The 27,370-nt window shown below is 42.0% G+C and overlaps 1 protein-coding gene across 3 annotated transcripts in view; it reads left to right on the top strand.

The window, feature by feature from the left end:
* The window catches only part of LOC129718504 (uncharacterized), a 45,403-nt gene extending 18,064 nt beyond the window's left edge, over positions 1-27,339 (top strand). For all 3 annotated transcript variants that reach the window (XM_055669326.1, XM_055669328.1, XM_055669337.1), the window contains exons 2-5: positions 11,782-13,768; positions 13,836-14,301; positions 22,827-23,471; positions 23,535-27,339. In XM_055669326.1, coding sequence (XP_055525301.1) covers positions 11,793-13,768; positions 13,836-14,301; positions 22,827-23,471; positions 23,535-24,125 — 3,678 coding nt within the window. In that variant the 5' untranslated portion in view covers positions 11,782-11,792 and the 3' untranslated portion in view covers positions 24,126-27,339. The remainder of the gene's footprint in view (positions 1-11,781; positions 13,769-13,835; positions 14,302-22,826; positions 23,472-23,534) is intronic.
* Positions 27,340-27,370: the final 31 nt, after the last annotated feature.

The following is a 27,370-nucleotide window of genomic DNA, read 5'->3' as shown; positions in this document are numbered from 1 at the left end:
ATCGAGTCCGACCTGTATAAACATTCAAAGCCAATTGACATTGCATCCAAAGTAAAGTTCATGAAATGATTGGTATATTTTTAGTAGAAATTCAACAAAATCAAGCTTAAAATATTTTTTGCTGACTTCGAGCAAACCCCGTACATTATAATAATTTGAAGTGATAAATTTTATATGGCTCGCAATATTAACAATTGGTCATACCATCTATTGGAAAGGAACGACGTTTGTGCATTTAGACACAAGCCCTTACACTTATTCAAAATATAGTAGACTGTTAGGATCTAATTCTCGAAAGCCCCCTTTTTAAGGCACACATTAGAAAATTATTAGCTTTGTTGTGTGAAACGTCTAGAAAAGAAATACTGGATACGTTTTTTTGTCAAAAAGACATCTCTATTATAACCAACTTCGGAACTGATCGGTTGGATGATTGCAGTAACTTGCCACAACCTGATTTCAGGACGAGGACGAATACGATACCATGCAGTCCATCCAGCGTAAATCAGATGCACTGCACGTCTGATGTGCCGAAACGCCAGGTTACTTGCCAAAAATAACTTCCATCTCATCTTGCACATTTCTGCCAAAACTGCCAAAGTAGCAGCAGCAACAACAGTCAGCAACATCTTGAGAAACAGGGCAGAAAAATATACGCACACATACACGGCCCCCGGCAGGGCAGCAGAAAGTGTGATAAGAGACTCCAGACTGCCCCGTAAAAAAAAATATTCAATAGTGGTTAGAAGAAGAGGAAAAACCAATAAACGAACCACACCAGCGAAGGAAGATTGAAGGCAGCAAACAATCACCGGCATCGCGGCCAGATACCACTATGGAAGCAGTGCACCAGAGCTAAAAATAATATCACGTGGAGTGTGTACATTATTTGTCGAAAACGGGAATTTAAAAGTGCAATTACTCTGTTTGGCTTTGGCTGTGCTGCGCTCCGTTTGGATAGTTGGACAAGCTGGCATCGAAAGGTTGCGGAGCATCTGTCCTGTGAAGAAGAGCGCCGGCTACCAACCCGAAAACTGCACTGCCCAAAGTCAGACAAAGTTGTGTCATACAATTGTTTCCCGTTTATTTGATATCATCAACAATGGGCGTCATCTCGGAATAACCATCATCGTCATCATAACCATCATCCGGCAGTCTCAGCCTCCAACAAACAACGAACCGCTAGAGGACCGGTTATTGACTTTTGACGATATGTTTTCTCGCTCGGTTGATGCTGCCGCTGCTGCTGCTGCTAGGAAGAAAATCGATAGCCTCTTGTTCCACCACGCTGCTGCTGCTCTCGACCCCGTTGGTTTGTTCCTCTGCCAAGAAGCTGCAGGGTGGAAAACAATCGAACGGAAAAATTTAGCGGCGATGAAAAATTGATTGGAACAGCACAATCTGCGATTTATGAACCTGGAGGACCTGTGTACCACATACGGGGACAGTACTTGTCAGGCTTGCCGCTGCCCACCAGTCTATTAGGAAAGTTCATCATTTGCGAAAAATTGCCACCAACCTTGGGCATGAAAAAAACAACAAACACTGAGTGATTCCAATTGAAAATGAAGTCACGTCAATTTGATTTAATTTCTTCCCAGAATTTTTTACCTGCAGAAATAATTGAAACTAACTTGAATGAGATTAAATCAATTATTAAAAATTTCAAAAATATGAAAGCACCTGGTGACGATGGAATCTTTAATATACTAATCAAACATCTCCCTGAGAGCACAATGGAATTTTTAGTGAAAATTTCCAATTGCTGCTTCAAAATTGAATATTTTCCCAAATTATGGAAAAAATGCAAAAATTACTCCAATTTTAAAGCCGGATAAGAATCCAGCTGAAGTTTCAAGTTACCGACCAATCAGTTTGCTTTCTTCAATAAGTAAACTGTTTGAGAGAATTATTCTTAACCGAATGATGTCACACATCAACGAAAATCCAATTTTTGCAAATGAACAGTTTGGATTTCGCCATGGGCATTCCACAACTCAACAACTGCTCAGAGTTACTAATATAATACGAGCTAACAAATCTGAAGGTTATTCCACTGGAGCTGCTCTTTTAGACATAGAAAAAGCATTCGACAGTGTTTGGCATAAAGGTTTGATTGCGAAATTGCCAACTTTTAATTTTCCAATTTTCCTAATCAAAATTTTGAAAAATTATCTAACTGATCGAACTCTGCAGGTTGTCTATCAGAATTCAAAATCTGATAGATTTCCTGTCAGAGCAGGTGTGCCTCAAGGTTCTGTCTCGGGCCCAGTCCTGTATAACATATTCACTTCAGATCTTCCTGATTTGCCTCCAGGATGCACAAAGTCATTGTTCTGCGATTACACAAGCATTTCCGTAAAAGGAAAAAACCTTCGTGTCATATGCAGTCGATTGCAGAAAAGTTTAGATATTTCTTCTTCCGACTTGCAAAAGTGGAAAATCTCTCCCAATGCTTCTAAAACTCAAATGATAATTTTTCCTCATAAACCTAGGGCTTCTTTCCTCAAGCCAAACAATAATCACGTTGTCAAGATGAATGGGGTTATTTTAAGTTGGTCTGACAAGGTTAAGTACTTGGGACTAATTTACGATAAAAAACTTATTTTCAAAGAGCACATTGAGAGTATACAAGCCAAGTGCATCAAATATACGAGATGTTTATATCCTCTCATTAACAGGAATTCTAAACTTTGTTTAAAGAACAAACTTTCGATTTAAAAACAAATTTTTAGACCAGCAATGCTTTATGCTGTACCGATCTGGTCAAGTTGCTGTTCAACAAGGAAGAAAACGCTCCAAAGGATTCAGAATAAAATTCTGAAAATGATTTTGAAGCGTCCTCCTTGGTTTGGTACACTCGAATTACATAGACTTACTAGTGTTGAAACATTAGAAGCAATGTCAAATAAAATTATTAACAATTTTCGACAAGAATCGTTGCAATCCTCAATTGCTACGATAAGCTCTTTTTATAGCCAATAAGTTAACAATTAAGTTAGTTGTAAGCTTACTTCCCCTTTTTTGACAAGTAGGTTTAAATCCCTACGAATGATAAGTCCTAATTGCGAAAGCAAACAAATCCTAACAATTAAAATTACAAATTTCTAACAGTGTTGAGAAGTCACCATTTGTAATTGGACACACATACTCATTATTTAATATTTAATATTTATCATAAATACTTAAGCTACTAACAAATCCCCCTATTAAAAAAAAAAACAAACACTGAGTACAGTTCAAAAGGCAATTGATGATTTCTCACCTGATAAAGCTTCAGCAATTTAATCAATTTATATCGATAAGCAACGTCTTGGATTTTCCCCTCACGAAATCTGGTTTAACAGCCCTAAGGCCCTCACATTAGGCTTACAGATAGTTGGTTGGTCATAGGATGAAAACAGAAGTTTATGGTGCTTATCAGTATGGGATCTGCTGTCAAGAACAACCTTTCACTGGTTGCCTTAATGGAACATCTCCCCTTTTTTTTCTCTGTTTGGACTCATCACTGCGACCAGAGACATTTGATCTTTTGTGATATTGACCAGGGGTTTTTTGTATTTCGCACTTCATATTATTGGCCAGTATCACTATTGAAATGAATGATACGCTTTTTTCATTTATATCCGTGCTTGTGTGTGAGATTTTACCTTTCCGTTTCAAGCTTACTGCTTTACAATACCGAGCCTCTTTCTATCCTACCATTATCGCCAAATTATAATTCCCTGGAGTGAGACTTCACCTAACGTTCCTCTCTGGCCAGGTTCATTCTAAGAGGGACTTATTATGTCAAGAGGAAGGAGTCTTATCGAAACCTTGTTCCCCGTGTCAACATCGCCAATTACAATTCCCTGGAGAGGATAAATATTCCTATGATCAGTTTTACCATAAGAAGGACTTATTTTGTCAAGAGGAAGGAGTCATCGAAACCTGAAGAGGCACATTTAGTACTTTATCTCTGGTCATTTTTATTATAAGTAGAACTCTTTTTTGTCAAGAGGTAGGAGTGTTATCGAACCTCGTTCCTCCAGCCACGATCGTGCCATAATCACAATTCACTGAAGAGAACTATTATACGTTACTCAGACCACTTTTATTATAACTTATTTTTGTTACGGTGAAAGTCAGCAGGAATACTACAGAATTCAGCTTGAAGGAAGGGTATGTAGTGGGGAGCCTGAGAATAAACCCATGCTAAAGTTCTTTGACAACCAAATGGCCTGATTCTACTAAGATTCGAACCCACGACCACCCGCTTATCAAAGTGGACTCTGTAACCTTGCGGCTGCGGAGCTCTCCTATTTCTTCTTTTTCCAACAGCCAGTACCTTTGAAGTCCGGAAGGCAGCGAAATTTGCCGTCTGGTTCGAACAGGGGCTTCTGGCGCTTCATCGTCTGACTGCTCAGGAATATTTTCTTCATCGTGTAGTAGCTGTTTAGCAGTATCGAGGGGTTGTTGTTTTTTAGCCAAATAAAGTTGTGGGTTGTGATGGCGCTTCTACTGGTAACGGAAGAATTTTCAGCAGGTGGATCTTCAAAAACAGGATCAAACTTCTCGTGAATTTTCAAAAACAGGATCAAATTCCATTTGAGGCCTCAAAAATCCAAAACTTATCGGTAGTCGATTACTAGTGACTCCGCTTGGCGCATGGCAATTCAAATTTGTGTAAAGATTTGTATGATAAACCTACTGTAATAAAAACAATTGTTACCCTGAAGAACAAAAATTTAAAAAAAACGTTTCGTTCTATGGTTTTTATCGTTTGTATGGTCAATCACAATAATGACTTCTCAACACTGTTAGCAACTTGTAGTTTTAATTGTTGGGATTTGTTGAATCACCGGACGCATTGATTTCAAGAAATATCTTTACAGGGCTGTCGCCCGACATTCTTGCAACATGCCCAGCCTACCGCAACCTGCCAATTTTAGCGGCACAGTGGGGAATCGCTGGCCTTCGACCCAAAATTGAAAATGCGAATTTCATTTCAATTATATTTTGCCTATAGTTGTACACTATCGAAGTGTCAGAATCCAAATTTTTTGAGCATTACTACTTTTCTTTTTTCGACTCCAAGCAAAGTCATGTTTTTTTTAATTTTAGTTTTGAGGAGTAAATGTAGTAATGAAGATAAAAAATTAAACTAACTGAAAATATGATTGTAGAAACTACGAAAAATATAGTTCAGCATTACGACAAAATTATAATTTTCTATGATTTTTCAAAGTGCACTGAGTCGGCGTTTTCTAGCGTTTTTCTTGAAAAAAAAATGCAATGTTGCGAAATTTGCTGGAGCTTCAAAAGGGTAACTTGATTCTTGGTGATGTCTAAGAAAAAGTTGTCTATAAAATAATGTAGAATAAATGCTCATCATTGAACAATGTATAATCTCATTGTAATACTCAAAAAAAAAAAAAAAAAATAAGTCGGACTAAAAAAGTTACGTATTTTTGCATAAAACAGCGTTTAAAGTTTAGACGGCAGAGTTGGCACTATTGGCACTAGTTTCAAAAGATAGCTTGGAAAAAATCCTTAAAATGCATCTAGTCCTTCTCTTCTTTCGCAGAGAAACAACGAGTGTTCGGCACATATCGGATTTCAAAAATGTAAATTTAAATTGCACACTGCAAAATGTCAACAGAATAACAAATGGCTCGCATTAGTCTGATAGTAACAACGTTTTCAAACATGTTTCAGTATAATTAAACACACTATTTTAATATTTACGAGTTTCATTCATCTATATTCCGATAATTAATGAAGTATCAAAAACTAATCATTGTTTATGTTTTGGATCACCAGCACTCCAGCAATCATGTTTTAAGTTCATATCATACCAGTCACATGTAACAACACACGTGTAAGCACAAACCATGACATATTACAACGCCTGCTAATAGCACAGAACAGATATGCAACTTCGAACAAAACTCTGCAGCAAATCGGTGCCCAAGCTTTCGCATTCATTTTTTGCTGTTCCATCCTACATTGATTTTACAGTGCATCGTTCGAACAGTTCGCTCCAATAGTTTGAACATGCATCAAAAAATTATTTTTTTTTTGTTTCAATGACCAGACAAAAAGTTGATCTTCAATAGTTGAATCTATCAAAATCAAGTTAAGACAGGACCGCATTCAAGAGATTTTTAAAGCGGAAATTCAGTAACAGTTCACAATCAACGTCAATAGAACAAATTAAACTAAAAACCATTCAACCATTCAAACATTGTTCAACAAATTTTCTTGGATCGTACACCTCGCGACTGTTAAAACTATTTTAACCTGTTAGTTGATATACTTGAATATTTTCGTTGGACTTGGAAACTAAATTTCTCGACCAACGACAATATTTTTTTCTCGTACCGTTTATACCTAACATTGCAAGTAATGCATATCAGACGCGCTATACACAGCACTGCTTACGATATTAGGTGCAATGTAAAAAAATGATTTTCTTTAGTCAAGATATTCAGTTTTCAACTTGGGCAACAATGAAATTCATTAGAAATATATCTTCATAAAAACCGTTGCACGTGTGCGGGTGGTACTGTACGATTATCATGAAAAGGCACCCTCGCTGTACCGGTACCGGGGAGAACAAAGGATTCTCTCGACCAAAAAGCGGCGAGAGCTCATACAGTCCTTTTGTTGAATGAATGGAATATAAGCGTAATAAAATTTCGAGTGTCAAATGCGTTCTCTCCACCGCTAGATGTCGATACTGAAAATAAAGAGATTTCGTCTCATTTTTGGTTCTTCAGTTGAACAGATGTGCTAATAGCTACAGAGCAAATAGTGAATTATAATTTTGACGTTAGTCAAAAATATGCAGTTTCATGCAAAAAAAATATGAAATTCGGACTCAGCGTCCCAAAATTATATAAAAACCATGTAACCATGATTTGAAGACATTTTTTTGCTTGATCAGCATTTGTGTGGAGTCGACCCACTGTGCGGTGTGGACGATAGATGACTGCCCAAGCAGCTTCTGAGGTACGTGGTGTTGAGAAGCAAGTAGAGTTTGCAATATTCTCGGGATACGGGAAAACATCTCATTTCCCGGGAATTCTCGTGAACCGGGAAAAGAAATTTTTTTGCAAAAATAAGTTTTCAAATAAAGTTTATTAATGAAAAGGTATCAAAAAATCGTTAACAATTCATTATTATTAATAATTCGCATGAAACATAAAAATAAAACTTATCAAGTTAAAATCAAAAATTCACGATCGATTTTTGTTGCAAATATTTGCAGAAGAGTAGGTTTCAAAACTGAACTGAAGGTTCAGGTTATGTATGTGTATGTATGGTACAAACTAATCAAAAGGCCAATAATTTTCGTATTCATACTATATAAGTTTCAGGCATGCATTCTAGAGCCATCTTTTTGACAAATACTACAAGGTATACAGCCCTAGGGGTTGTATGAAATGGTGACGTAGGACAAATAAATATATTGATTTTAACTTTCGTTTAACATATTTTACTACGCCTGTGATACACCGTGTATCTCACACAGGTATAAGGGTTCCACTTGCTATCGTGTTAGGAGGAAGAGTGGAGTTGAACTTTCTACACACGCAATCTTTTGTATCGAGTTGAGCGTAGATTTTTGCCATGGAGGCGTGGTCATGCAGTCTCGAGAAAGAGAAACGAAACAAAACACCTTCGATACTACTGAGAGGTTTTCATAAGCACCAAAGTAATGTTTATGCTTTCACGATACGAAAATTGTTCTGGTTGTTGGATTAACTTATTAATAGGTAACACTACCGTTTAACTTTTAATAGGTAACACTACCGTTTATCTTTAGTGTCAGTTCAATACGACTCTAAATAAGTCAGTTTTAAAGCATTTGAATGCCTACGTAATTAACTTGCAAAGATGATGACCCAAGTTACACTGACCGTGTTTTTTTTTTAATTATCTATTTCTGGTCGCTTTGATTTACGGGTTTCAATTTTTTTAATCAAACTATTCACTCAGTTACTAACTAGCAAAGAACGACATTAGACGAAGCAAATATTTGCCTAATTCTTCGTTTAGAATAAGACAGCAAATATTTTTGTCAAATAATTAATGCAAATAATTTTTTATTACACGGCTAGCACATGTTGACCGTCATTTCAAGCAAATATTTGCTTTGTATAATACCTACTTAAAAGCTGCTATACACTTTGACGACGTTGGTTTCGCGATTTGATAGAATATTTAGTTTTATTACAATATTGGAGAAACTATATTGAATCTTGCGAAATTTTTCGAGGAATTCGGGGATCCCGGGAATCAATATTTCTATTCCCGAGATCCGGGAGTCCCGGCAAATCGTTCCCTGGATTGCAAGCCCAAGAAGTAAAGCAAATTATTCAATTATAGTCTGAGCGACAAATCCGGTTATGTACAATAGGCGTTCGAAGAACTCCTCGATAAAACAAGCGGAGTGCCAAGATATAAACATTGTCACCAGGGACACTGCCATATTGTGAAAGGATCGATTCCCATCCACCTAAGTAACGTATGCGTTAAAAAAATGGACTTTTTTCGGATGGTGGTAAAAAAATAGCTGAGACAGATAATTGAGTTTGATAAATTTTCCATAGAATGTAATTATGTTAGCTTACTCGCAAAAAAATTCTACGATCTTTCGCGCTGCCTTCCGGTGATTAACCGAAACATTCGCCATGCCGGACGAAAACATGCGTGTAGGCATGTTTTTAATTCTTTCTTCGTTTTATTTATCAATTCCTCCTCAGTTTTCGCGACACAATTATTGGAGTAGATCTTACGCTTCGGGCTTGCCCAGGAAACCTCGATGGGGCGCAACTTGGGGACATTGGGCGGGTTTGCCAACTTGGATACAACATCGATATTCTCCCCAAGGTATCGACGAGCCCGTGTTTCAAGGGGTTGGATGTAGGTCGAGATTCCATTTGCGTGATGTCGCGGCTTATGTCCAATCACTATAGATTTGATACGCATCTCCGTCGTGTTGGGCTCGGGGGAAGTGGTATATGTGCCCGTGGTGAAGGTTATCACGACATAGAGCACGTTGTTTGGTCATGCCCTGTACACCGTGACGCCAGGTCTAAATTAATAACTTCCCTCCGGGCCGAGGGTAGAGGATCAGCTGTTCCTGTTCGTGATGTCTTGGCGAGTCGTGACCTACCCTACATGTCCCTTATATACATTTTCCTGAAATCCATCCACGCCCCAGTCTAGTCCCATTTCTTTCCATCCACATTCAACAAAACGGCAAGAACACGTCATAGACCTCGATTTTGGAATCATCAACTGAACCCCAAACGAATCCGCCAGGACCTGAGAACCCGAGGCCTTTCGTGATATCTTGGCTTGAACAACAGCGAACAACAACAACGAACCATAACCAGCAACTGAACCCCGCACAATACTTCCAGGACCCGAGGATTACAAGCCCCTATCCCAGCTCATAACATCGTGGCTTAGCAGAACAAATCCATACATGCTGCATATTCATGGCCATTCGACGATCATCAGACGACCATTCAACTACAAAACATTAATTGAAAAATATATGCTAGTTTCAAGATAGACTTAATTTCAGCTCGTAGTCGGCAGCGAGGATAAAAAATTTGCTTAAAGGTTTTAAGTCATCAGATATAATTGGCGCCGTTAAACATTAAATTGTATTTGTGCCGTGTCAAATAAACGATAGGTGAAGAAAAAAAAACATCAATATTCAGCCGCTCCATCTCCTCAAACGATCGCTTGGAATAGTGAGCCGACGCCAGATCCGGTCAAAACACCGCATCTTCGGCTTTACGGTATTTCTTGATGAAGCACGCAACTTCCGGCAGGTACTTCATACTATAAATCTCCCCGTTCACGGTCAGTCCGGAGCGTAAGAAGAGCAGCTTTGACATCCCCTTCTCGCTGATTGTCAGCCAGAACAGCACCTTCTTGGGGGTAAACGTGGGATGTGAAAGACAAAGTGCCCTGCCAGTTGTTGCCATCCAGGCTAAGACAGGTTTCGTCGTCCATCACCACCGCCACGTCGTGATTTGCCCGGCAAATCGACTTAAACATCTTATTCAGGCACTGCCGCTGCGTCATTTCCTGAAGCTCCGAAACTAGCTACTTCCTTACATGTGCACCGTGTTCAATATATTCTCATACAAATTGAAACTACATTTATTTTACAACAGCTGTTCCGATTTTATTAATTATTGTTCGATTTGAAAGGTACTATGTTATTAATAAATTACAACAAGTGTTTTGGAATAACTCCACCTTTAACCCTTTTGACGAGCTTCAAACGTTTCTCAAATCCTACGCAGCCGGCACGAACGACTTCCATGGGCATTTCGTCCCGTATACGAAGAATTACGGTTTTGAATCGGGCCAATGTAGGTATCCTGTGCTCTTTTATCTTCGACAACATGTATGACCATACGAAGTAATCCAAGGGATTCAGATCTGGTGAACTGGGAGGCCATTCATTTTTGGCCAAAAAGTCGTCAAATTTTCCTGACACCAGTTCTGAACCAGATTCGCTGTGTTAGAGGGTGCTCCGACTGAAGCGGCACTTTGGAACCGAGGCACGTTTCTGTCACTGTCCGGGACATTCTGCGAAGATTAGGCCCACAATCTGTCATTTGGGACATTGTGAGACTGTTGCAGAACAAATAATTTTTCACCCGAAAAGATGAATTCTTTTCCTGTGTGCCGCGATAGTAGGAGAGTAGTTCTTTCGTACCTGTTTGTCTTCGAAGCTGCTGATACTCCGTGAACTTTACGTTTCTTGAAAGCTTGGCATCTCAGATCTTGTTTCAGTACGTTGTGTATGGTTGATTTGGACACACTAAGATCAGCGGCCATTCTACGTACAGAGCGGTGCGATTTTCGTCGAATTTGTTCTCTTACGATCTTAACCACTCGCTTAGTCCTAGCTGAACGTGGCCGACCGGATCTCTTCCGGTCATCCAGTGAGGAAGTGTCACGGTACCTTCTAATGGTCCGATAGACATAATCACGCTTTACTCCCAGGTTTTTCAAAATATGGCCTGGGCGCTCACCTTCCAAAAACCTTTTTATCACTTCGGCACGAAATGGACACTTAATGAAAGGGAACAAACTGCATCTTGAATAGTCTGTGTGAACATGGTACAAAATTACACCAATACATATTTGTGCATATGTGCTAACAATTTATCACAACAATGATATATGATCCGTGGACATTACTGCGATTCCCTGAAGTGAATGTCGTTTGATACCAATGTATGTATATTAAACTCTTACAGATAAATGAAAATTGAGTTTTGAAGAAGAATTGATTTTTTTTTGTTCACAACAAGGAAGAATTGATATACAAAACTCTAATTTCCAATAACGTCAAAGTAGAACTTTTTACGAGGAAATAATTATAACTTGTAATAACTGTATGTCAAGTATTCTGACCGTCATGAACGCCATTCTTTCATCCACACAGACATGACCTTGGTAGTACTATCCTTACCAACATCTACCTTTTGCATCAATTTTTGTTCGATTTTTTGCCTCTTCACATGGTCAGCCTACCACTCAAGCGCCACCGATCGATACAAACGGCAGCATGATGCAGCTATTAATTGCAAATTAACGATTCTAATTACCATGCGACAAACGTCGACGACGACGGCAGCAGCAGTAGATGATGCATCCGCTGCAGTTCCATACCGAAGCAAGACAAATAATTATCACCTGTACTAATGTTTTTCTTTCTCTCTTTCACTCGCCTTCTCTTTCCGTTCTCCCGATTTCTAGGTCACCCAAAAATGCTAAAAGCCACAATTGAGCTCGAGCAGAAGGATGTAAATCCAGATGATAATTTGGAGCCTAAGCTGAGATCACCAGCCGATTCACTATCACCGCAATCGTTCGCCTCAACCGCGACATTCAATCGTAAACCTAGCAGCAGCAGCAGCAGCAACAGCAGCTCATCACCGAAAAGTGAAAAGTTGCCCCTAGGTGCAATCAACAGCACCAACCAAACGCAACCACAAACGCAGGAACAAGTTCCGTACATCAAACTCAAACGCTTCTGGAACAAGGAAAACGGAGGCTCTTACGAGGAAGAAGGGATTATCGGCCTAGGTCACAAACGGGAAAGGCTAGGCCGTGAGCCATCCACTAAAAGGTCGCGTTTTCGGGAACTACTTAGTCTGCGTATTCGAACGTTTCAGGAAGAGGAATCCAAAAAGCAGCAGCGCAAAAGAAAGTTTTGTTTGAGTCTTGTAAACCCCGATAAGTTTAAAGAAAACAAGAGACAGAAAAAGATCGACTCGGAACAACCGATCGAGTGCAGCCCTCCTGTTTTCAGCGAGGAAGAAAACGAGTCCCCACCAGCACTAAAATCCAGTTCACGGGAATCGAATGAATTGAGTGTTGGGCTCGGGGAGATTTTCGCTGAAGAGGAGGTTGTACAAACTGACCAAATTCAACCCTTACTTTTTTCATTATTTGCCGAAAAGACAAACAAGTGCTCTCCCCGTACATATCCTGGTTGTTTCAACAGTAGCAGCCGTTTGTCGCTTTCGAAAAGCTTCCACCAGCGGGTGGAGACGGAGAATCGGGTCCGTTCTGAAGTGTTTCAACGCCCCCAAGCCAAGGCCCAGCAGTGTGCCAAAGTAGAACGCAGCGCTGGTGAGGACGACATGTCCATTCACCACCAGCAGCACTACCATCTGCCGTGTACCGCCAGTGTGAACAGTAACACCGCCAGCTACCCGGAGGTTGCATCGTCGACCACGTCAATTCTGCTGCTGGCAGCAGCCGCAGAGGAGTCCGGTAAAATGTCAAGTCACGCACATTACACCCGTAGCAAAATGAACGCTATGCAGGGGCGCTTTTCAATAAATTCTGGTACCGATATGGCAGTTGCGACATCCATGGGAGAGCTTCCACGAAGTAAGGTAAGCAGTTTTCAGGGTCGGGTCGACACGGGAACAGCAACGGAACTGGCAATCGCCCAGTCTTTAAGCGAAGAGCAACAGAACAACATTTTGGCTGCAAGCACAGCAACTGCGGCTCCCTCAGCAGTTGTAGTCAATCTGAACTCTCCAGCAACGTCAGCCAGTATTGTAGCTGCGGCCAATATGAATAATTCATTGGCTACACTGTGTAACATAGGCAACTCGTGCTATCTAAACTCGGTCCTGTACACACTCCGCTTCGCCCCAAACTTTATCCACAATTTGCATCATCTAATTGAAGACACGGATAGCGTGTACCAACGGCTAAGCCAGAACAAACTTAAATCGTCATCACTCGGGCGAAACATCCCAGGCCTCCACGGCGCTAGTGGCCGAAGCTGGAGCAGCAAGGATCTTGTTTCCCTGGGTATTTCGTCGTCGGGGGCTACCAGTGGGACTGGTAATTTCTCATCTTCCAACAACCAGCAGCAGCAGCAACAGCAGGTGAGTGCTGTCAACGGAACAACCGGCCTACCATCGGCGACAGCCGTCGCTGCACGAGGCGAGGAAAACCTGCCACCGAAAAGTAACCGTCAGGTGGTAACCGAACAGCTACATGAGCTGTTTCAAAACCTGCACCGGAACGAGGCTATCGAAGCGGTGGAACCCTTTCACGCCGGTAACATTCTGCGGGCGGTACAGGACGTTAGCGCAACATTCGAGGGCAACCAGCAGCAGGATGCGCACGAATTTCTGATGTGCGTGCTGGATAGCGTGCGTGAGTCGTGCCAGGCGCTGATCAAAACCATCACCGATCACCCGGACGTGCTGATTAATGCGTGAGTATATCCTATCTATTTGTTGAATGACCACGATTATTTGATTGTGCGTTTTCTCATGATCCAGTTGTCCACCGGTATCGGAGTCCATTGAAACGTTCGTGCCTGAGACGAAGAGCAGCCGCACCGGTTTGTTCTTCCGGCGGCGGAAGGAATCGGTAAAAACGGTCAAACCCGTCAACGGGGGACTCAGCGGTGGTGGTGCTACCCTTCCGAAGGCGACCAGCAATATTATGACCGGCGGAGGGGACAGTCCAGCAACGGTAGCCGCCGAACAAGTAGCGAACAACCTCAAGAATGCCCTCTTTGCCAAGCCTTTCGCTGCTCTGGACGCCGAGCTGGTACGGGAACGGGTACAGGCGCTGGGACTGGATTTCTTCCGGGATGACTTCGAGGGGGTGACCGTTTCCAAGACCAAATGTTTGGCCTGCGAGACGTGCACCGAGCAGAAGGAGACGATGATCGATATCGCGATACCGATCGCGGCCAGCGAGGTCAGCGATGCCGCCAAAAATCCGCAGCTGTTCTACCAGGTTTGTTGAAATGCCATGTAACATTTTTTGGTTGTAGGACAACGTGTAGATTCATGTTTTTCTTGCTGCTCCGGAAGTGTTTAGACTTTGATAACAACAAACAGCAGAATTCCAAGATTGCTTTCAGTTAATTTAAAACACGGTCTGTTGGAATTATTGAAAATGGGATACGTGTCTGAAGTTTGAAAGAAGTCGATCGTGGTTTTCATCCACAAGATTACTGCGACGGGTACAGCAGGATGTGTCATTGAAGGCTAACGCTATTTTAGGCTAACGAAACTATTTTTGGATCTCAAGCACGCTTTCGGGACAGTTTCTAGACCTTGCAACGCTTTGCTATTTGCGTGGTAGTACTCATACTGCTGATATTATTGGTTTTTAAAAGGATTCTATTGTTGAACCACTCCCCGTATCGCGAAGAAGTGTTTTAGGGTCTTTTGCAAATTAAGGTGAAAATAGATTCTTTTTTTTTTTTTAGTACAGTCATTTATAATTGTCCATTGATCATAAAAGGGTCAAGAAAATTAAAGTTGTGTGCATATGTTCCAAACGCGCCTCTTGAATGACAGAATCGACGACTGTTTGTCATTGATGTCCAAGCAAGGACAATTACTTTAGACCCCGTAGAATAAATCCACCAGAAGTTCGTTCACAGCAATTGATTATTTCTTCCAATACGGCCAAGACCGTTCTATCTTTACTTGAAGCTTCTCCGACTTTGAATTGACTTCTTTTCAATTAGGACGCCACCGGCATTGAGGACTTTCAATTGTTCCTGATTGACAATGGAAAATATTTCACCAGTGGCAAGTTCATATCTGCTTACTGGCCAATCTTCGTTAAAATTTGTTTCTCAAGGAATTCCTAGTCACCTACAGGTCAGCTAATGTTTCCTTTCCTAAGCATGAGTACCAATTTGATGCCCACAGGCTACAAAGCGCGAGACTGCAGGGTGTGTTCAGGATGTATCTGAAAACGGGATGCTAAGTACGCCACAGGAAGCTTTAAGTGCCTAACCGGCTACCACGGTCATGTGGACGACAGGTAGGTCCAGGAGATTGTTTGACCTCAAACAAGGCTTAGGTGGTAGCCAGCGAAATACTTGTGGACTGGCACGATAGCTGACCTTTGCAGTACGTGCCTTCATGCGAGACGGAGTATGCAACGCGCGTGTGTCGAATGAAGCGCCGTACAACATTCAACTCTGCTAGTGTCTCTGCGCCAGTGCCAAAACGAATCCGTGGGGGTGTTGCCTACAGGATTGTAATGGCCAAACCGGATGTGTGTCAGCCCCGGCACAGCAGTCGTCAGCGATGTTGAAGAAGATCTTTGAGGAGCTTTTCCACGCCACGAGCTAAATCTGTAGCCTGTCGGCTGTTGAGCCACAGAAAATTGTTAGTGACGGCAGCCGTGCTGAGGATGGAATCCCGAACCCGGTCATAAAGACGATCATAGAGGTAGTTCCCGGATTTTCTGGGCGGTCATGCAAATAGGTGATTGCCTTTTTTTGGATGGAAGCCATAGAGACTGATTTTATAGACACAACTCGACACATACGAAGCTCAGGAAACCTCATCGTGTTCCGTTCCAGCCTGGGTTCGGTATTGTGGAATACCATGTATGACAACGTACGTACTAAAGCTCCCTCCGTGGTGCTGATTGTGGGATTTGCGGACGATATGATTCTAGAGGTCTACGGCGACCAGGTCGAGTTGAAAGCTGCGGTCTAAGGTGACGGTCGACAGTAACCTCACATTTGGGAGCCATGTCGATTATGACTAAACTCTACTGTAGCCTGTGCTCAACGGCTATAGCGTATGATTTACCATTCAACCACCATTTATTAATCTGATCTGACATCGTGGTCTGAAAAGAAATATTCTTGCCTAAAACTGTCACAAGATACAATGAAGTCGAAAATGTGATAGCCGTCTTGCAATCGTTTGCGTATAGTTTTCACTGTATCGTTATTACCATATACGGTGTTCCTCCGTTCCGGCAGAATAAGTTGTGGACGTGGACAGTACTCGTTCGATTTTTCCACACACCAAATATAGCTTGAATAATGTCTCGACGAGTCTCAAGCGGCTCTCATTCTAGCAGGGCACATTGATGTTCATAGGGTGGCAGGTCATTACTTACGCTATATGTATTCCATTCTAGATTTCCACACAGTTTCATATTTCCTATTACGAACTAGGAAGCGATAGAGGGCATATAGGCAGGGTGGATCACTGAAGTTGATGCCATTTTCAAAACAAATCCTAGCTGACGATGGTGTAGCTTGAATGAGAGTCAGTAGTCCAGCAACACGCCAAGATTTTGGACTTCATCACCTCGATCAAGCACGTGATCATCTACGACGTAGTTGTAGAGAATTGGTCTTTTGAATAGCCGATATGAGATCACGTAACGCCTCGACACGCTCAATTTCAGAAAGTTTGACTTGCACCAATGAGCGAAGTTATCTGCTTATTGTATGATATGGAAGATTTCCAAATCGTCGGGTTAAATGAGTATTCGACTATTCGCAAGAAGTATCGTTACATTATTGAAAAAATAGCGCAAATAGCAATGGACCCAAATTGCGTCCTTGAGGCACGCCAGAAGATGGGATGGAACTGTCAAATACTGTTGATCTGACTTCCACGTAAAGCTATCTGTTGCTCAAGTAAGAATGTAGTCTTCAATTGGCTTCTATTCTATTCTATTTCTAGACGGTGTAGCTTAGTAAGAAGGAGGTCATGATTAACGGTGTCAACCTGAGCTCCACCGTCCGATGCGCCGATACAAAACGATGAAAATTCACACAGGTTTGTGTCAAAAGACCACCCGAGATAGAGTTCATGTTGAGAGAGGCTGATAAAATTTCTACAAGAACTGAACAGCATATCCTTGATGATGATTTCGAATAAGAAACATATTCCAAGCAGTGGGAAACATTTGATGTTGGAGTGATCTGTTGAAAATCGCCAATCAAAGAAGCCATCGGGGCCTAGTTGATAGGACTGTTTTAATTTCTATTAGCTAATCATCGGCAACAGAAAAGAAACAACGTCCGTAAATAAAATTGGATAGATGCCGCCATGTTCAGTTTCGAGCGTTGCGAAAATTCGTTAGCGGAAGATTCTTTTCTTCATTACACCGACTCATCAAAACCGTTAGCTTTGAACATAGATGGATTGAATGTTGCGACAGGAACCGTCCGCAGCTGGTTTTAGCGGGAATAAGGTGCAATGAGAATGACTGTTCTTCGGTTGTTCTTGGAGGGACACAGTTTTACAATCTTCAACGATCACCGTCCGCTTATATAAGCGTTAACAACAGAATCTAGCTGTCGGTGAAGAACGCTATCTGCGTTTTATGTTACAGTACTTCAGTACTAAAGCCACAAGTGTTATGTCCAAATCCTGGTTGTGTGCGGGACTCAGAACTGTAGCACTACGTCGGTCCTCCTGCAAGAATTGGTCGTGGGCCTAGCAAGCCTGCACCTCGAAAAACAAAAAGCAACGAACGCTATAACAGCAAATCCGTACCAGAATAATCGGTAAAGACACAGGCGACGAAAACGGACAAACGATTGGATACTTGGAACGTGTAACTGCCGATCTCTCAATTTCCTAGGAAGCATTCGTGTAGTTTCCGAAAAATTGAAAAACCGCAACTTCAACATCGTAGCGCTGCAGGAGGTATGCTGGAAAAAAACGATGGTGCGTACGTAGATGTACCAGAGTTGTGTTGACACACATTAACTAGGCACAGCTTTTATAGTGAGAGTTGAGCTCAAAATTCTGCTAGTCGAGAGGTCTGCTGGAATACCTTCAAGTCAGCCATCAGCAGTGTAGCGGAGAACGGCTTAGGTCGCGAAGTACCGAGTCGACGTAATGAACGGTTTGACGAAGAATGTCCGCAGATATTAGATGGTTCTATTCATCAGCTTTTCAGCAGCGCCAGGAAAAAAACGCCGCCAGGAGGCGGAGGAGTGCGGAGAACTACACTGTCGTTCCAAGCATGGTTACCCCATGTTCTACACAAACCTTATGCACGGTGGGACAGCAGCTGTATAGATCTCATGAAACATGAGCGTTCTATCAGAAATTCAGCGCATCCCGCGAAGGCTGTGTTCTGCGAGCCGAAATGTGTAACGATGGGAATATCTAGACAGGTGATCGTGAGGTGATCGAAAGAGACAGCACTTTGAAGAACATCTGAATGGCGTACAGGCAGGAAACCAGAACAGGGACGCAGGAAATTGTCGGTGCAGCAAGCGACGGAGATGTGACACCCCCTTCGATAGGCGAAGTTAATGATGCTATTTGGCGGTTTAAGAAAGACTATATCGGAGCAGTCCCGCAGGGGACTTCGACAAGGTTATGTTCTATCCTGCCTGCTGTTCAATATTGCGCTAGAAGGTATTGGAGACGAGCGGAAACAAACGCGTGGGGCACGATTTTCGTTACATCCATCTGCTTTGCGGATGACGTGGACACTGTCGGCAGAACATTTGAGGCGGTAGCAGATCAGTACACCAGACTAAAATGTGAAGCAGAGAAGATTGGATTGAAGACAAATACGCCTAAAACGAAGTACATACATGCTAGCAGGTGGTGCCCAGCGCGACAGGGCACGCCTAGGTAGTGTTGTGATAATCGACGGTGATGAGTTTGAGGTAGTCAACGGGTTTGTTTGCCATGGCTCAATGGTGAATAGGAAGAACGATACTAGCCGTAAGATTAGAGAGTAAATTATGTATCAGTGAGAGTCGTGCCTACTATGGGCTACACAAAAAATTACGGTCGAGACGTCCCCGTGCAAAGTGCACTTTGTATATAATGCTAATTAGACCGGTTGTTCTCTACGGGCATGAGACGTGGACAATACTTAAAGAGGAACTGCGAGCGCTCGGAGTTTTCTAAAGACAGGTGCTGGGTACGTTACGAGAACGACGGACTACTACCCTTCAAGCTTGGTTCTCACCTCGAATCCGGTTAGTACGAGACGAAGAGGAGCGCAAAGAGCAAGGTTGTTAGACCAGGTGGAGCATGATCTGGCAAGTACGGGGTGACCGCGGGATTCCAGGAGGGCAGCCATGGACCGATCAAATTGGCGGAATCATGTTATGCAGGCCATGTCTTAGGACTATGTCCTTGAAAGGGGAGGCTTCTTTGAAAGGTCGAAAAATAATTAATTGTCGTGTTTTTACTTCGGATGTTTAGAGTAATATAAAGCGTTCGGTTATTTTGGCTTTTCATTAAGCTATATTTGAAGATGTATTTTTCATGTCGTGGATGCAAAATTTCATCCAAATCAATTCAGTAAATGTCGGAAAAAACTTACCATCAGTTAGGTACTGATTTAGAGAGAGCATCCACGTTCCCAGCTGCCAGCAGCGTAAACCTCACTATATTTGCATCCACGACATGCAAAATACAGCTTCAAATATACCTTGATCAAAAGCCAAAATATCCAAACACTATCTTACTCTGAATATCCGAAAAATAAATCACGAAAGCTCAAAATTTTTTAACCTTCCAGAGAAGGGGCCCCCCTTGAGTGAGTAAGTAAGTAGGTGAGGTGCTGACAATAAATTTTCTGGGACACCTCTGTCCCGAAAGCTTATTGTACAAACGTCAGGCAAAACCTTAATGGAATTTCCAATCCCGGAAGCTTTCCAAAGCAATATTTATGCTGGAAAAAAACGATGGTGCGTACGTAGATGTACCAGAGTTGTGTTGACACACATTAACTAGGCACAGCTTTTATAGTGAGAGTTGAGCTCAAAATTCTGCTAGTCGAGAGGTCTGCTGGAATACCTTCAAGTCAGCCATCAGCAGTGTAGCGGAGAACGGCTTAGGTCGCGAAGTACCGAGTCGACGTAATGAACGGTTTGACGAAGAATGTCCGCAGATATTAGATGGTTCTATTCATCAGCTTTTCAGCAGCGCCAGGAAAAAAACGCCGCCAGGAGGCGGAGGAGTGCGGAGAACTACACTGTCGTTCCAAGCATGGTTACCCCATGTTCTACACAAACCTTATGCACGGTGGGACAGCAGCTGTATAGATCTCATGAAACATGAGCGTTCTATCAGAAATTCAGCGCATCCCGCGAAGGCTGTGTTCTGCGAGCCGAAATGTGTAACGATGGGAATATCTAGACAGGTGATCGTGAGGTGATCGAAAGAGACAGCACTTTGAAGAACATCTGAATGGCGTACAGGCAGGAAACCAGAACAGGGACGCAGGAAATTGTCGGTGCAGCAAGCGACGGAGATGTGACACCCCCTTCGATAGGCGAAGTTAATGATGCTATTTGGCGGTTTAAGAAAGACTATATCGGAGCAGTCCCGCAGGGGACTTCGACAAGGTTATGTTCTATCCTGCCTGCTGTTCAATATTGCGCTAGAAGGTATTGGAGACGAGCGGAAACAAACGCGTGGGGCACGATTTTCGTTACATCCATCTGCTTTGCGGATGACGTGGACACTGTCGGCAGAACATTTGAGGCGGTAGCAGATCAGTACACCAGACTAAAATGTGAAGCAGAGAAGATTGGATTGAAGACAAATACGCCTAAAACGAAGTACATACATGCTAGCAGGTGGTGCCCAGCGCGACAGGGCACGCCTAGGTAGTGTTGTGATAATCGACGGTGATGAGTTTGAGGTAGTCAACGGGTTTGTTTGCCATGGCTCAATGGTGAATAGGAAGAACGATACTAGCCGTAAGATTAGAGAGTAAATTATGTATCAGTGAGAGTCGTGCCTACTATGGGCTACACAAAAAATTACGGTCGAGACGTCCCCGTGCAAAGTGCACTTTGTATATAATGCTAATTAGACCGGTTGTTCTCTACGGGCATGAGACGTGGACAATACTTAAAGAGGAACTGCGAGCGCTCGGAGTTTTCTAAAGACAGGTGCTGGGTACGTTACGAGAACGACGGACTACTACCCTTCAAGCTTGGTTCTCACCTCGAATCCGGTTAGTACGAGACGAAGAGGAGCGCAAAGAGCAAGGTTGTTAGACCAGGTGGAGCATGATCTGGCAAGTACGGGGTGACCGCGGGATTCCAGGAGGGCAGCCATGGACCGATCAAATTGGCGGAATCATGTTATGCAGGCCATGTCTTAGGACTATGTCCTTGAAAGGGGAGGCTTCTTTGAAAGGTCGAAAAATAATTAATTGTCGTGTTTTTACTTCGGATGTTTAGAGTAATATAAAGCGTTCGGTTATTTTGGCTTTTCATTAAGCTATATTTGAAGATGTATTTTTCATGTCGTGGATGCAAAATTTCATCCAAATCAATTCAGTAAATGTCGGAAAAAACTTACCATCAGTTAGGTACTGATTTAGAGAGAGCATCCACGTTCCCAGCTGCCAGCAGCGTAAACCTCACTATATTTGCATCCACGACATGCAAAATACAGCTTCAAATATACCTTGATCAAAAGCCAAAATATCCAAACACTATCTTACTCTGAATATCCGAAAAATAAATCACGAAAGCTCAAAATTTTTTAACCTTCCAGAGAAGGGGCCCCCCTTGAGTGAGTAAGTAAGTAGGTGAGGTGCTGACAATAAATTTTCTGGGACACCTCTGTCCCGAAAGCTTATTGTACAAACGTCAGGCAAAACCTTAATGGAATTTCCAATCCCGGAAGCTTTCCAAAGCAATATTTGGCCTTCGATAAAATATCCGATAAATAAATTTGCTCGCTTCCAACTGCATATTCATCTGGTGGGACCACTTTTCCTTTCACACGGACATCGCCACCCGTTGACTATGGTCGATCAGTTAGCGCGGTGGCCAGAAGCAGTCCCACTAGTAGACATGACAGCAGCCTAGGTAACTCAAGCACTTTACTGCACGTGGATCCATAATATTCGCACGACGACTCAGTGGAACGACTCAACTGAACGTTACAAGCATCAATAATGTGTCCGAATCTAAAGAACTGGATCAACAAGCTTCCCATGATTTCGTTTGCCCTCAGAACAGTATACCGAGATGATTTAAAGGGCTCTACTGTGAATTTACTTTACGGCCAATCTTACGTGTTTCTGGTGAGTTCGTCCAGCTGACATTCGGTCTCATGGCACTCACTCGATGTTTGTCAATGCTAAGTTCAAAACGTGTATATATGTATTTGTTTATGTAGACTCAGTTAAGCGATCTTTGCAATATCCATATGAGGGCCTGTTTAAAGGGATTCAACGGGGTAGAAAATTCGTAGATGTTCTTATTTCTAGTAAACAATAGCATATTTCGATCGACCTTATTAAATCAGCATTTTTCTGTAACTCCGATCTTTCAGTTGGTCTCGAGGTACGATGCTGGCCTAACAAGCCAATTATCGCATGTTCGAATCTCGGGTGGAAGAGACCGGTCTCATTCACATAGAAATATTGGATACAAGCGTAGTCCTACTTTAAACGATTTTTCAAACCAGTATAGATTTTTCAAAATACTTTAAACGTGTTACTTGAACACCACCTGCTAACGTTTTTTTTTTTCTACCTTCCAGAACTCGTGCATAACGCGGGAATACTTCCGCGGAGACAACAAATACCGCTGCGAGGTGTGCTGCGGTTACAGGGAAGCAATCCGGTCGATCTCATTCGAAATACTGCCCCGGCAGTTGATTCTACAGTTGAAGCGCTTCAACGGCGACATGGAGAAGATCAACAGTTACATCCCGACGCCGTTTATGCTGCGGTGCTTCTGCAATACCTGCTTGCAAAAGCCGGACTGTGATAAGGCCCACATCTATCGGTTGTACAGTGTGATAACGCATGTGGGGGCCCGCATGTCGGTGGGCCACTACATCGCGTACACCAGCTCGCTGGATGTGCACGCGGAATTTCTCGGCTGCGGGAAGGACCGACGGCGACAGCTGTTCCTCTCGGGGGGCTCCATAGACGGAGCTATGGGGCCTAGCAGTGCGGGTGCCCTGGGCGGAGCTACCACGGGAGGCAAAAGTGGCAACGAAAAAACCACTTCCGGACATTTGAAGAAACTGTTTAGCAGCAAGAAGGCCTCAAGTGCGGGTGATATGAGCAAGAAAATCAAGAACAATGTAGTGAGTAAGCTAAATCTAATCAATGGCATAGAAAGCTTGGGTCTGAACAACGGTACAGCAGCGAGTGGTACGATTGGCAGCAGTAATGCGGTGAGTGTTTATTTCAAATGTTCAAATTTCGTTGTGACTAACTGGAAAATATCTTCTTTGAAGGCCCCATTTGGTTCCCAACCTGGCAGTAACAGTTCGAGCAGCAATGGAACTCCAACCAGTGCGTTGCCAAATCCTATTCCGTGCGGTGGTTTGAACTGCTGTGGAATTCATTTGAAAAATAGTCATCTTAATTTGTACGGACACAATAGCAGTAATAGTAGTTCTACAGTCAACGCTAACAGTGGTGGCAGTGAGGGTGGTGGTTTGACGGCCATCAATGGGACCTTACTGGACGGTGGAAGCGCCGGCGATATCCACACCAACTGTATCAATTCCTCCTCGTTGCTAACCACGGTTAGTGGTAGCGGGCTGTCCACCACCACGACGGCGGTAGCGTTCGAGCAGAGTCTAAGTCAGCAGTTGTGGCACATGTGCGATGACGACAAGATCAAGGTGATGTCGCAGGCGGACTTTGAAGAACTGTTGTCACCGAACCGAAGGCACGTCATCACACCGTACTTGCTGTTCTACGCACGGTACGATCTCGTACCGCGAGACCCGGCGGCAGCGACGACGGACGGCAGCGGTGAAACGAACCTCAGTAAGATTGCTACTAGCGACTGCTGCACCAGCAGTGTCGATCTCGACTAATATCGAACGCGAGATCGATCGGTAGGTTGTCTCTAGAGTGCATCCTTTGTGTCCAGATTTGTGTTTTTCTTTTTCTTTCGAGTAAATTTCATCTAGCAAGAAGCTACTGTAGAGTGTAATTGTGCTGAAAGCTGTTAGAAAAGCTGGGCAATGATCAGAAGTGGTACATATATATTTAATACAGTCAACGTTATTTGTTCCCGTTAAGCTGTGGCAATTTTAATTCACATTCATTTGTTTGAGAGAGTCCACAATCTATGCGAAGTGCAATTAAACTAAATTGACAATATAATTATTTTGTCTGGTTTCGAGTCCAGGTTTTGTTCACGAACATTTCTTATGGTTTATTCAATATTAAATAAAATCTTCTTTATTTTTATTAGTAGATTTATGACTCATAAATCGTTTTGACAAAAATCATTACACTGACATTGTCCAGAGTCAACTATAAACACATGCATAATGAAAACAGCAGCAGCAGTTTAGAGCTCAAACTTGTAGAAAAATATTAGCATCTGAAAAAAATATTAATCACTGAGCCAGGCATGCAGACATTTGTGCAGGCATCTATTTGGGGTCCCGAATTTTCCAAGAGTATTGCATTTAACGACAACAATTGTAGCTGATAATATTATAGATTTGCAACAACAGCTGTGTTGATAGATGGATCTCAAATCTTGCGCTGGACAAATTTCTGTACATCCGGGTCAGTAAAAGAATCAACCGAATCTATTTCATTCAAGTTTGAAACCGCATACAGCCTGGTCCTTTAGAGTAGAGCGGAAGTACTTTATATTGATCACATAAAACACACAGTATACCAAAAGAGATTAGATTCCGCCTAGAAAAACGCCGCCATTAATAGGACAGCTCAAGTTAAGAAGAGAGGAGCTTCTCCCGGCGAACAGTACTAAAAAGTGACTCTAGTATCCCCATCATCTGCTGAGAAATATTCTAAACTTCTATGTTATATTATCCAAACCAACAAAAAGAGACAAGACAAAAAAAATACAAAATCAAATAATCAATGTGTACAAGCCAAACTCGAACGCAAAGGAACTGCAATTTCAACCTGATCCGTTTTTGCAAAATTAAAAGGAATAGGCAGACGAATTTCTAACTTTTGGGTTTTTTTTTGCCAGCAAAAATCTAAAACAGTATCGATGTAAGCTATAGGGGAAGGAAGCCCGTTTCTATGCAGAAAAATACTAACCGCAAAAGAAATTATACAACAAACGAAATTCTGTTTGTTACGAGAAAAAGCAAACAAGAAAAAGGAAAAAAGCAGAAACACGGCGGAAATCCAAGTATTTTTTGTTTTAAAACTATACTCCTTTTGCATTCGACCAGTATCTGTGATCATCGTTCCCTGCTTGTATTATTAACATTAATTATTATTACTATTATTTTTATTAACTCTATATGGAAGAAAGATGAAAAGTTACAGCAAAAGTATGCGCATATATATAATATATTATCTATTATTAACCCTTTCCCGAACAAGGACGAGGACAGAAAAAAAAAGTTTTATGAGACCGACTGGTGGTAGCTGAGCTGGCTTTTGCGAATTAATCCTAACTCTTCCATCCATCCATACATCAACCAACACCAAACCCCACCCGGAGTGTCCTTCCTCCGGGTCGGTGGTGCCACACACACACATGTACATGCCAAGCAACACTCACACACACACAATCATTACAATCCAGCCGACGAAACATTTATGGCAAGAGCGCGAGCAATATAAGTCGTTCTTCCTGTGAACTAAATCCATGATTAACACACTATCATCATCGCTGTCCGAAACAGCAGGAGCTTACTGTAAATAGGCTTATTCTGGCTCGTTTCGTTTCGTTTTTTTTCGTAAAAGAATTTTATCAAACTAACTTAAATGATATTACCGTATGTACGTACATGAAAGAGGGATTTCACGGAAAATTCACTCTGTCAGTTGTCAGTGAACTTTTTTTGAGTTTGGTGACTTAGATAATGTGAGCAACTTTGCATACTTGAAATTAAAAAAGTACTTCTAACAACAATTAAAATTGTATTTGTACAAAAAAAGTACTGAAAATTGAACATTTCCAAATTAATTAATTATTAATTTAAAAAAAATCGAAGAGAAATTAAGATTTCAAGCACGCAAACTTGCTTAAATTATCGATGTCACCGAACTCACGAAGTATCACTGAAATCTGGGAGCGGATGTAACTCCACAGTTCCGTGAAACCCCTCTGCAGCATGGCATGTTTGAAATTTACGTGAGGTGCGATACGCACTTTTTTGTTTCTCTCACACAAACACGAAAGCGCATTTCGAGTGAGTGAAAAAGGAAAACGAGGCATCCGGAGAAGAGGTTGGTGAATGTACACATAAATATATTCCGGAGGAACGTATAAAAAAACTGATGATGATAATGCACTGAGTGAAATTATACGAACACGGGGCACGTGTTTTAAAACCCAGTTTTTCGTGGAACTAATCAATCCTAGTGTTAAAATCGGTCGAGCAAATATTACTTACAGTAGGAAGGAACGGAAACGTAGAAGGGGTACGACAAGACGAAGTAAGCAGGAACAGGAAAATTAATCAAGTCAGTGCTAGGAATCAGAGGACAACTGTACAGATGCGCGAAGCTGTTGTAAATAGGAAAAAAAACGGTTTTGAAGGTATTTATCGAGCAAGGCACTGATCGGTTGCAGAATAAGATTGTAACAAAATATATTTTAGTAACTAACAGGCAAAAACAAATTTTAGTTGTTGAACAATGGATGAAACAATAGCAGTCATGTAGCGCAAATCCCAGTTATAAATGAAGAGAAGACTCTGTTTAGCAGCTAAAAAGATGTTCGTTCGTTAGGTGCGAGTTGATGGCTGTGTCCCGACTAACATGCATGTTGTGGTAGCATGTATGTTCCCTTAAAAGTGGACACAGCTTGTCGCACATACAAATACACACTCACTTACATACACACACCAAGGTCGAAGCATAGTATGTTGCAAGCAAAGCGAGCAATTGAGATTCTAGTAGTGGTTACAAGGCAAGCAAAAGAATGATGATAGAGCGAGAAAATTTCTGCCGAATCAGTCAACAGCAATTCGTTTGTGGAGACGCAGAGAGAATGATGTAAACGATAATAGTATCATATTTAATGAATTTAATAAAAACTGGAAACAGTTGTCAAATAACAGAAGAAGCAAAATATCCCATCTAGGGAGTTTTAGTTGTGCCGAAATTGTTTCAC

This window comes from Wyeomyia smithii, chromosome 1 (assembly GCF_029784165.1).
Source record: "Wyeomyia smithii strain HCP4-BCI-WySm-NY-G18 chromosome 1, ASM2978416v1, whole genome shotgun sequence".
In the NCBI taxonomy this organism is placed as follows: Eukaryota; Metazoa; Arthropoda; class Insecta; order Diptera; family Culicidae; genus Wyeomyia; species Wyeomyia smithii.
Note: the sequence above shows the minus strand (reverse complement) of the source record. Positions and strands in the feature narration are given on the sequence as shown.